Source organism: Myotis nattereri (assembly GCF_964212035.1).
Source record: "Myotis nattereri genome assembly, chromosome: 7".
In the NCBI taxonomy this organism is placed as follows: domain Eukaryota; kingdom Metazoa; phylum Chordata; class Mammalia; order Chiroptera; family Vespertilionidae; genus Myotis; species Myotis nattereri.
The window spans coordinates 10,936,384-10,948,793 of NC_138082.1; the positions used below are offsets into that span (position 1 = coordinate 10,936,384).

General features: G+C 41.1%; 1 protein-coding gene across 1 annotated transcript; it reads right to left on the bottom strand.

Moving 5' to 3' along the window:
* Positions 1 to 249: 249 nt before the first annotated feature.
* On the bottom strand, positions 250 to 9,075 carry LOC308522523 (T-cell surface glycoprotein CD1a-like; the record flags this gene model as incomplete). The annotated part of the gene is made up of 5 exons (XM_081095989.1): positions 250 to 380; positions 6,971 to 7,249; positions 7,455 to 7,733; positions 8,178 to 8,444; positions 9,015 to 9,075. The coding sequence occupies 5 exons, from the start codon at positions 9,073 to 9,075 to the stop codon at positions 250 to 252; spliced, it is 1,017 nt and encodes a 338-aa protein (XP_080952115.1).
* Between the last annotated feature and the right edge of the window lie 3,335 nt (positions 9,076 to 12,410).

The window sequence follows — 12,410 nt, forward strand, 5'->3', positions numbered from 1 at the left end:
TTGACTGAGCTGTTCACGGGAAGTATTCACTGTTCATCGGTAAAATCGGCCACCCAAAGCGTTGTCCACTTGACAATCTTTTCTTTTTGCACCCCTCCCAAGGCCTGTTTCTTCATTCTTTACCACCCAGCTCAGGTGTGACTTCCTTTGGAAGGCTGCTTCTCCCCAAACTCTCTCTCTTCCTTTGTGCACTGGTTGTCACTTCCTGTGCTCCTTGTAAGCCTTTTACAAGCTGTTTTATCACATCTCTCAGCCCCTCTTGCTGGGGCTCTTTATCTGTTTTGTACTGTGGACCCTTTTGGCAGCCTGGGAAAGCTTATAGTGCACCGGGCTCGCCAGGGAACTGACAGCAGCAAGGTGAATGGTGTCCTCCCGGCGTTCTGAAATACAGATTTTGAATCATGTATCTAATCCCGCTTTGGTCTGTAACATTTGAAACTTTTGGCATAGCTTGAATTTTGTATTCCTTATATGTGTCTGTTATCTGCTTTTAAAAAATAATAATAAAGGAATGTATTTCCACTGTTCTGTGACTTAAATGCACTGGGTTGTCTGTTCTCTCTCTAGGCCCAAACAACTTCATGAAACACCAGCCTTTTACTGTCCTGACAAAAACAAGGTGAATTTCATTCCTAAATGCGGCTCTGCTTTCTGCCTCGTCAGCATCCTCAAGCCATTCCTTCCCACGCCAGTTCTGACCCTCAAGGGCTCTGGCCACAGCCTGACAGTCACGTGATCTGCCTTTGCCACAGGTATCATCCTACCTTTCATCATCACTGTATTATAGTCCCAGAGATCCTAAATGACGGTGCACGGATTTCCTTCTTTGCTTTTGTGATGTTGTTGTCTTGTGGACTTGGTCCGGGTTGGTAGTTTGCCAGGAGCCTAATCCATTGAATAGCAATCCGTAGTCACAGTGTCTTGGGACTGACAGTTTCTTTATGTAGTTGGCACTGAGATGGTACCTACAGGTTTTGCTAGTTGTCCGTCCAACATTCCACACAGTGGGAAACAGGTAAAGGAGGGCTTTGGGGCATAAGCAACAGGAACCTTTGAAAAATCCAGCCTTTTTGGATTTAGGCTCATCCTAATACAGTTACTGCCAGTGTCCTGTGTCAGCAGTACTTCATGTCTGGGAATGTGGTAGTAAAATTAAGGAGCAGCTCTTTTACAAAGTGAGTTCCAGCAAACTGCGTTGGTAACCAGCATCCTTCCGAGGTCTTCATATTCTACCTTATGATGCAATGATGTAATGTTCTTATACATATTAAAGGGAGAAAAAATTTAAATACTTGTAAAGTGATATAGTTTAGAGGGTTACTATGTCAGTTTATCTAGACATATCCCATCAAGGAAAACCTTGTGGTAGCAATCCATCTTCTGAAAGGACTTCTTATACTCCTGCAACTGTAAAATATCTAAGTAATGAAAAGCATGCCCTGTTAAAGTTATAATGGAGATGTATTTAGGGAAGTTAGATAAATTCAAACATAAGTCTGTCAGGTTAGTTGGTGAGCCCCTTGAATTTTGGTACCTTTTTTGTTCAAAACTAATTTACCTGGAATTAGCACATGTGGCTTCTAAGTCAGTAACAGCCCAGTTATTCGGGTTCTAAATGTTCTAGTTGGTTTACTGAGAACTTTGATTCCTTGCCTTTGACTTGACCATTTCCCCACAGAGAACTGCTCTGTCACAAGTACAGGAAAGGTAAAACTGAAGTCAGGTGAGTTAGTGTAAAAGGCAGGAAGAAGAAGTTAAAGACAAGGTTAAAACACACACGCCAGTTTTTGGATGACTTGTGTTCTGTAAAATCCGTGTTCTTATCTTTGCCTCACACTTAAGTTTCTTGTGTCTCCATCCCTACAAGTTACAAGGGTATTTTACAGTTAGAATGCCACTTGGTAAAGTTTTTCCTTTTACTCTGTTGTGCGTGTTGTTCTAATTCACATTTTTCTGTAGAGTTTCATATATCTTTAAAGTAATTTAAAATGGGAATGGGATAACTTTATTATTTACATAGTCTTGTAAATGGAACTTGTACTGTCTGGTTGTAAGGAGAATGTGAATTTGTAGGTAAATGAATTGTATGGCAACCAAGCATATCCCGTGGATTTGGGAGAGATAGAGCCTGAGATTTGAAGAAGAAGAAAAAAGGTAAAAGGTACAAACAACTTTAACTGCCAGTGCCAAAGGCTAATTTTAAACATAGGAGTTTTATCTCAGTCTAGAAAAAATACTAAGGTCCATTCCACTTTATTTAACCCTTAGTTCTCAAGGGGTTGATTTTTTTTTTAATGGGTCTCAATACTGTTTTCTAAAATAACATTCTATAATTGTTATTCTATAGAAAACTGTACAGGAAGTAAGTAAATTAGAATAACTTCAATGGCAATATAACTTAATTTTTTTAATTTTAAATAAGTGTATTTCCATTGCAGTAAAGAAATAGGTGGCATGTTTATTTTGGCAAAAGGAGCTACTCTGTGGTTATTTACTTTATCAGTCTTAAGTTATTTTTTTACTCTTAAAAAATTTGTGATAAAAACATGTAAATTTACTGGTTTTGATAGTGACTGAGTCTGTTGCTTGTGTGATTTTTGTGAGCAGTTATGTTTTTAAAAATATCTGTTTTTCCTTTTTGGCTAATATTGTGAGCATGGATGCCAACATTATTTTTGCTTTAGATTCTTCATGTTGTTTAAAATGTTTCTTACACTTATGACAAGCCAAATCTGCCTTTTACAAGGTGCTATTGCTACCTGTGGGATAACTGGCAACAAGACAGGCTTTTTCTTTTCAATGGTTGGCTTTACTCAAAGGAATTCAAAAATGGCAGAATTTGTAGCCTTGGGTATGTCCAAGATTGGGACTGGTTTGTCAAGATTTTCTTTTTTTAAAGGAAATAACAAGAAAATTGCCACTACTGCATTTACTATACTATTCTAAACTTTAAGATTCATTCCTTGATGCTTGGGCCAGTGGAGTGAACTGAATCAGTGAAAGTGCTGAATTTTCCTCTGTACTTTTATGAATATTGCCTCAATTTTTCTTTTCTTACATTTAGAGTGTGAATTAACTTACAAATAGCATATTTTTTTCCCAAATTGATAGAAAAATGTGTTTGTGTTAAGTAGCAGGATATATAATATGGTCACCTGTTACTTCGTTGTTTTCTCCTTCCTTGCTCTAGAACAAGGGTCCTCAAACTATGGCCCGCGGGCCACATGCAAATACAAATATTGTGTTTGTTCCCATTTTGTTTTTTTACTTCATAATAAGATATGTGCAGTGTGCATAGGAATTTGTTCACAGTTTTTTGTTTTGTTTTGTTTTTTAACTATAGTCCGGCCCTCCAACAGTCTGAGGGACAGTGAACTGGCCCCCTGTTGAAAAAGTTTGAGGACCCCTGCTCTACAACTTCAGATACCAGATCTTAGTGGTAAATGCTAAGCAAACTTAACACAGGCTTTTATTAAAAATATATTACACATAGTTGTATACTTTGTAAATGACACAAATTTTAAAAAGACATAGACTTTGCTCTTAAGCTTAAGAATCAAAAGGTGAAAGGGGGTTTATATGACTGCTACAAAGGATAAAAAGTGAGAAGTAGATTCAGCAAAGTCCACTGAAAAGCGTGGTGGGAGTTCAGACGCTGCTTCCACTTGTGAATCAGGGAAGGCCCCCATAAAGAGGTGACATCTGAAATGGCCTGAGATTCATCAATTTTTCAATATGTAAAATTGATAGGATCTCATTTAACTAAGAGTAAAAAAGGACTTTTTATCTCTGAACCAGGTCAGAAGCAAGTTCTGCAAAATTACCTTTAGCTCATATTAATAAGTAACCATTAAACACACAAATAACATGTAAGCAGCCAAAGTTGTACATGCAGAGCTGAACGGACATTATCACCATGCTGCGTTTAAATATGTCTGGAATCCCAGGGCTGCTGTAATCTCATTCCAAAGGAAGAAGCCTGGCCAGTGGCTCATAATGTGACCTAATCAGAACAGAGATGAAAAAATAAAATTAAATTTAAAAAAAAGAACAGAGATGAAAGTTACTCTGCATGAAATAGAGGTGAGAATTGAAGAGTAAAAGGAAAGGGACTGAGGAAAGAAGAACTAAGGAGAGAGAGAAGAAAGGTGGGAAGACAAGTAGGGACTGGATGAAAGAACAGGAAAGTTGGGCACAAGGAGAAACCAAGATGGTGGCATAGGTAAACACCTGAAATTGCTGCCTCACACAACCACTTCAAAAATACAACTAAAAGACAAAACGGACATCATCCAGAACCACAGGAAGGTTGGCTGAGTGGATATTCTACAACTAGAAGGAAAGAGAAAAGCAAACTGAGACTCAGAGAAGGTGCGGAAGTAAAGTGCAGAGGTACAGAGGCGCACGTGGAAAGGGCTGGCAACTGAGGACACGATTGTCTTTTTCAATCGGGTGGGAGTCTCAAGCTCCCGACTGCTCTGAACTCCAGTTCCAGGCAAGGCTCTGGGGACCAAGACTCATATGGGGAGAAACTGGACTGTCTGGCATCCAGCAGATCTCAAGGGCAGCTTTCTCTCAGAGGTGCTTGCAGCGATTACCACGGGACATTGAGACCCAGGACCTCTTAGGGTAGGACTGAGGATCAGCCATAACTGTTTGCTCCACCCTATTGATTCCCTGAGACCCCGACCCACCCAAGCTGTGCAGAGAGGCTTTTGCATATGAAAGGCCTGGCCCTTTGCAATCTGAAAATTACCTAACAAACTGGAGCTGGGCCAGAGAGACCCAGAACTTCCAAAAGAAGGCCCAAGGCCCCACAGCACCTTGCATTGCTTCACAGCTGGGCCTCATCTGGGCACCTCCAAATCCCAAACAAAGAAGAGGAATCTGCAGATCTTTCCATAGCTTAGGCAGAGGATAAATTAGCACCTCCTTAGAGATCCAGGAGCCAGTGTACCCAGTGGTCAGAGTGGGACCATCCAGATTACAACTCCTCAGTTCAATAAGGGACATACTCAGGGGGCAGACTCAGTGAGCACCAAAGCCCCATTAAAGCAAGTCTTGCCCCATAAGTTTGTCTCCAGCAGAGAAGTTCTCCCACTGTAGACACAGCTGATTCTCACAGCCAATTGGCCTGGAGGTCAATTCCTCCCAGTGATACCTATACAATCAAGGCTTAAATACAACAAGAGTGTGCACAAAGCCCACAAAGGGGTGCACCAAGAGTGTCCACCTCAGGTAATTGGGGAGGCTGAGCCACTTGGCCCTATAGGACACCTAGCACAGAAAGCCACTCTATCAACACAGGGAATCATACAAAATGAGGAGACAAAGAAACAGGTCACAAAGAAACAGGTCAGAAATGGAGGAAAGCAAACTACTCGATAGAATTTTCTAGAAAATGCCGATAAATTTAGTGAGACCCTCAAGAAATCTAGAAAGACCCTCAAGGATATGAAAAAGGGCCAACTAGAAATTAAGCATACACTGACTGAAATAAAGAATATTATACAGAGTTCCAGCAGCAGACTAGATGATCACAAGAATCAAGTCAAAGATTTGAAATATGAAGAAGCAAAAATCACCCAACCAGAAAAGCAAAAAGAAAAAAGAATCCAAAAATAAGAAGATAATGTAAGGAGCCTCTGGGACAACTTCAAGCGTACCAACATCCGAATTATACGGGTGCCAAAAGAAGAGAGAGAGCAAGATATTGAAAACCTATTTGAAGAAATAATGACAGAAAACTTCCCCTACCTGGTGAAAGAAATAGACTTACAAGTCCAGGAAGCTCAGAGAACCCCAAACAAAAGGAATCCAAGGAGGACCACACCAAGACACATCATAATTAAAATGCCAAGAGCAAAAGACAAAGAGAGAATCTTAAAAGTAGCAAGAGAAAAAAAGTCAGTTAGTTACCTACAAGGGAGTACCCATACAACTATCAGGGATTTCTCAACAGAAACTATGCAGGCCAGAAGGGAGTGGCAAGAAATATTCAAAGTAATGAATAGCAAGAACCTACAACCAAGATTACTTTAACCAGCAAAGCTATCATTCAGAATTGAAGGTCAGATAAAGAGCTTCACAGATAAGGAAAAGCTAAAGGAGTTCATCACCACCAAACCAGTATTATATGAAATGCTGAAAGCTATTTTTTAAGAAGAGGAAGAAGAAGAAAAAGGTAAAGATACAAATTATGAACAACAAATACATATCTATCAACAAGTGAATCTAAAAATCAAGTGAATAAAAAATCTGATGAACAGAATAAACTGGTGAATATAATAGAATCAGGGGCATAGAAAGGGAGTGGACTGATAATTCTCAGGGGGGAAAGGGGTGTGGGGGTGCGGGAAGAGACTGGACAAAAATCGTGCACCTATGGATGAGGACAGTGGTGGGGGGTAAGGGCAGAGGATGGTTGGAAACCAGGTGGAGGGGAGCTATAGGGAGAAAAAAGAGGAAAAACTGTAATAATCTGAACAATAAAGATGAAAAAAAAAGGAATTAAAAGATGGAAAAAAAAATAGGCACAAAATACTCACCAGCGCTTCCTAAGCCAAAATGCGAGAGCTGTCAGAAGCACCAGAGGCACCATCACTGCCAAGATGATCCAGCCCACGGAGCCTTGATGATGTTCTGTGGGTTTGGGTGCACACAAGGTGTCATTTCAAACCCACCCCCTGTTTACTGCCTTTCCCTGGTCTGCCTTTTTTATTTTAGTGTTTGCCTCACTAATCTTTGTTCTTGTTTACTCTCTCCTCCCTCTTCAGAGTTGAATCTTTCATCTAACCCTCAACATCTTCCTACTTCTGCAGGTCTCTCAATTTCAATTCTTCTATTTGTTGAACTAGTTTCATTCTTTTGGGTCTGCAGTCCATAAATCCCAATTTTTTTACTTGGCTCTCCTGCTCTGCTCATGAACCATCTACTCCCTATTCCCAGTGTGGGCCCCAGTTTTTCTTACCCAAGTAGAGGAGGATGTCCTGGCCTCCTAGGCTGCTATGTCTCACCCGGCAATACAGGCCAGATGTCTCAGTGGCTTCTACCTCCAAGAAAACCTGAAGGTACCATGTCCCATCAGCATTGGGCAAGATATCACTTTGTTGAGTGCCCTGTTGTACTTGTTCACCTCGCATCCACTTTACCCAAATTGGCTTTGGATGGAAGCCAGAGACATGGCAAACCAGCATCTGACGGCCAGGACCAGGCTTGGGGCCAGTGGACAGCCAGGCCTCAGGTTTTACTGCAGAGAACAGGAGAGATACTCAGATAAAAACTCTATCACAGTCTTGGAGGTTCATCTCTTCACATCAGCTTAGACAGACACATCTGCCACATGAATTCATCACGCATGATCCTTCTCTCTCTTGACCCCTTATTCTCATTTTAAAGGGAAGGTGGGAAGGTGTAATTTTAGAAAATTCTTGGAGGAAGGATATGGGACTGACCTTGTCTCTGGAGATCGGCCTTCCCTGCATCAAGGATACTCGAGAGGAAACGTGGGCAGGTGTCACTGAGAAGCCTCTGTACTGTTTCCTTCATGATATGATCCTGATTGAATACTCTGCACATATCCTGAGCTCTTGTTCCACCCTTTGCAGATGGTAGCCATGAATTGTTTTGGAAGTACAAGAGATCGGATCCTTGATAAGCAAATTGATGGAAGCCTACAATGGCTCCCCCACGGTCCAGCTCACAGCCCAATGTTACCTGAATCTCAAAGGGATCTAGGAAAGATGGATTGTAAATTAGAGGAAAGAGGGAATAAAAAGATGAAATTAGTGGAAGCAAAAAAAAAAAGCAAATAAAAGAAGATTGGGGGTTTTGAGGTCATGGAACAAAGTCTTGTTTGATCAGAAATTTAGAAAAAGTGTAATTGGTGATAGTTGAAGATGGAAGAAATAATGACTTTTTTTGGAAATTGAAGTGAGCAAATGGTTGAAAGATGGTGTCATAAATGGTGAGAGCAAGAGAATAAGGAAGCACTTAATGTGAAAGAGTTGTGGTTATAATAACCCAGGGTGAATGAAATACAATAGGTTACAATAAATGTACAGACAGAGAGTGCTGAAGAGATTGAATCTGGGGGAAATTGGAATAAGGAACTCATTGAGACACACACACCCCTGACCCAGCACATTGCACATCCCCATTTTGGGACTTGAACTTACATTTAAACTTCCATTGACTGGCATGTATCTGAATTACTTGAGGCATTATAAGAGAGAACCCACGGAAGAATCCTTCCAGTTCTTTTATCTCTTCCTTCCTCAAGTTGCCCTTGGACCAAGGACGCAGGAAAATAATTCTGCCAGAGTTGGTATCCCAGCCATGAGTCTGCAAGTCATCCAACCAACCAGAGTTCTGAATTTTCACCCAGGAATGGTTGTAGAAGGATGCAGTGTGGATCAGTTTGAAGGAGATCTCCTCCTGGAAGGCTGTGGCAAAAGAACAAACAGAATGAGGAGAACAGCCCTAACCGGTTTGGCTCAGTGGATAGAGCGTTGGCCTGCGGACTCAAGGGTCCCAGTTTCGATTCTGATCAAGGGCATGTACTTTGGTTGCAGCACATCCCCAGTAGGGGTGTGCAGGAGGCAGCTGATCCATGTTTCTCTCTCATCAATGTTTCTAACTCTCTATCCCTCTCCCTACCTTTCTGTAAAAAAAATCAATAAAATATATTTTTTTAAAAAAATGAGGAGAAGAAAAGGCATCAGGAAGAATAGAGAATGAAGAAAGGTGGCAGGAAGGAAACACTCAGAATCTAGAGATAAGGGAAGCCATGGCTACCTCAGCAGACACTAAGCTTCCCAGGGCCCCAGGCTTTAAAAACAAACTTCAGAAGGGCACAGGGTCCCAGAGTACGGGATACTCAAAACCATGTTGGAATTCTCCTCTCAAGTTATGTTCCGAGGTCACCACACCACACAGAAACACACACACACACACACACACACACACACACACATCCCTTTTGCACCCAACTGGGCAGTGGCCAGAGTTCTTACCATCTTCATTGTCATCAGTTGCGAGGAGAACTGCTAGCAATAAAATTTGCAGAAACAGCATTTCAATTACAGATGTTATTTCTTTCTCAAGAAAGTTTGTCTTTAGTTTCTGTTTTAAATAAAACTACTCCACAATACCTCTATTCTGACTTCCTTCTTCTACCAACAAACCACCACCAAAAAAAAAAAAAAGAAAAGAAAAGGAAAGAAAAAGTGCTACTTCCCTAAACTCTAGGCACTGATTCAGCCTCTCATTTCCCCTCCACTTCTGACTTTCAACTTCTCCCCTTGCTACCAGCCTTCATTCTGTTCATCTTTCTCTAATTCAGCTTCTTTGGACTATGTCTTATGTGCTATTGAAAAGTCAGTTTACCTCTCAGGACATTTTCTTCTCATTCAGACAATGAAAGCATAAAACCAAAAGGCTTTCCAATTCCTACCTGATGTTCTGTTGTCCCTGCTCTTTCCTGTCACTCTGTCCTTCTCTTGCCAAATTTAAATTTTCTTCAAGTGCTCTTCTTCTATTTGAGCCCCAGCCCACCTCATTCATATCTCTGACATGTCATTGTTTTTTTTCAATTTGATTTTCAGAATCTCCCTATTGGCCTGTGTAACAGTATAAACTACTACTCCATTATCCTTAGGGAAGAACCAGTAGCCATCACAGAGACCACAGGAACCTGGAAACATAAAGAAACATCTCCTCTGACTTGCACTGATATATACCCAAATGAATGTTTACCCAAAGGTCACTTAGCACCTGCCTGGATACAAGGACCTTGCAACATTCTTGAATGCATAGTGGTCTACAGGCAGTTTATTCAAGGAGCTCTTATTCTACTTAGGAAGAAAACACATAAACTAAGGACTGTACTCCTTGGTGTGCGGGGTTTTATTATAATGTATAAACTAGACAAAAACAAGTCTTCTTGAACAAAGTCCCAACCCTTAACTGATGTTGCCCACTCAGAATCTTGGCCTCAGTGTGTTAGGTCTGTCTACCTCTGTTGTACTGGGTCCCCAGTTCAATGCAATGCCTGGCAAGGTGTCAATGAATAAGTTTGAATGATTGAATAATTGGGTTCAAGCATCCAATTATTTTTTTTTATTAGATTTCTAGCATCGTTGTTTAAAGGATCTGAAATCATTATTTGTATTTCTATTTGGTGAAATGAGAATCTTATATAGTTTTATTTACGATAAAAATATATGCTATAAGCATGAAGTTTACACAGAGGTTATGCTGTAAATCTCCTGTTATAATTTTTAAGAAACAGTGATAATTTGTGGGAAATTAAATTAATAGAATATTCTGGAGTTCCTTATCCTAGATTTCCTTCTTATTGGCCTGCTTGGATGTTCCATGCTTGTTTTATCATAAGTTGGTCTTTGCTGGCCATGCTGACCCTCATTTTTATAATGTTTAAAAGGCTCTTAAAATGTTGTTTTCCTTTGTAACTTCTAGATAAATGTACTCTGGCTGTTATTTTGTTATTTATTTATGTACAAGGAAACAGAAATTATCCAAGGCTAATTCTTCAAATATGTTGGAAAAAAGTTAAGATTATCTTAACGTAAAATTAAAAAGTCAAAATGCGAGGCAATAAGGGTTTATTTGGGATCAAAATATTGCATTTGGAAGCACAGATTCAAGCAAAAACCCACCTAGTGTCCTGATTACAGGGTGAGAGCAAGGGAATTTTAGGAGAAAAGAATGGGATAATTGCATGAATAAAAAAAAAAAAAAGGTTTATATTGTTGCTAACGCGCTGATAAGCTAAATTACTCCATAGCTATGGTAGGGGTTCAGAACAGGCCTCCCCAGAATGTGCCACAGTAGCATTCGTATTATTTTGAGCCTTCGCATTTGAATTATGTTGAGCCAATGACAATTAAGACCCTGCAGGCTTATAAGAAACTTTTACTTCTCCCTTAAAGAATTTAAATGAGGGGACTTGCCTATAATGAGCTTTCAGCAGGAACATTTTTTAACCAATCTACATGGCAGGGCAGACTACTAGTTATTGAACATCTCTCATTATCAACCTTTTGAAGTCCCAACACCTCCTACCTCATCCTGACCTCAGAATTGCCTCATATACCTCTATTTATAAAAGTGCCAGATGGTAAATCTAACAAGTTCAGTGACAGAAAGTAGCCTCACAGGGTGACCTGTCATAACTTGCTAACTAGGCAGGTCACAACGGGTAGTCATGCTCCAGGTCTATAACAGGGGTATCTTTGCCTTCAGCAAGCTCTGTCCATTGTTCTTGTGCATCTAGGTGAACACACCTTTGAAATGTCAAAGGTAATCTTTTCCAGACCCCTCTCAGGTGTAACCACCTCAGGGGAGCACATAATCTTGTTAACTGTCCTGCCCCCTTTTGGTGCCCGGGACTACCCTCCATGAACTGAGCCACACTGGCCAGGGCAGGACGCCCCTGTTTTCCCCTGTGTCTTCAGACCTCCCTGGAAATCCCTCCTCTTGATCCATTGGTGCTTAGGCTACAGGCATGCTTATGCTCTTTCTAACAGCTGTTACGTGGTGCTCCTCAAACACCATCAGAGCTCTGGGATGTCTCTGTCCTCTGAAGCTCTCCTCAGAACCCAGACCGGAGCTCCCCTCCCACACAGTGTCACACACTCATCTGAACCCCCCCTCCCCAGCAGCAGTGACCTCAACTTCCCTGCTAGAGAAACCCACTGCCTCTTACCTGAATTCCCACTCCCCAGCAACAGTAACCTCAACTTCCCTGCTAGAGAAACCCACTGCCTCTTACAGTCATGTGCCTTTTACTGAGCTTCTTCTTTTCCCTCCCACTTGGCTTCAAGCTTCTCTGTCCTCTTTCTGGCTTCCAGCCTCTATGTGTACCTGATGTGAGTGCTTCTTGCCCTTCAAAGCAAGTCTCTTGACCTAACAGAATCTTAGGACTGAGAGTCAAGATAAATTCCTGGATGAGACACCTGCTCGATGCAGTGAATTGGAAAAAAACACATCAGTGTTCTGGCCTAAGTTTTCTTATCTGTAGAATAGCTGGGTTGAAAGAAATAAATATTTTCTAATCTTGTCACCTTTCCCTCTAGCATTCTGTGTGTCCTACTGGGCTCCCTTTTCTCCCAATCCATGAGCTCTTTCTTCTCATTTACTTTTTTCTCCTTTTTTTAAACTTTATTTTTCAATTACAGCTTACATTCAGTATTATTTAGTACTAGAAGCCCGGTGCATGAAATTCGTGCATGGGGTGGGGGGGTCTCTCAGCCCAGCCTGCACCCTCTCCAATCTGGGACCGCTCGGGGGATGTCCAACTGTGGGTTTCCACAGGGATCGGGCCTAAACCAGCAGTCAGACATCCCTCTCACAATCTAGGACTGCTGACTCCCAACCGCTCACCTGCC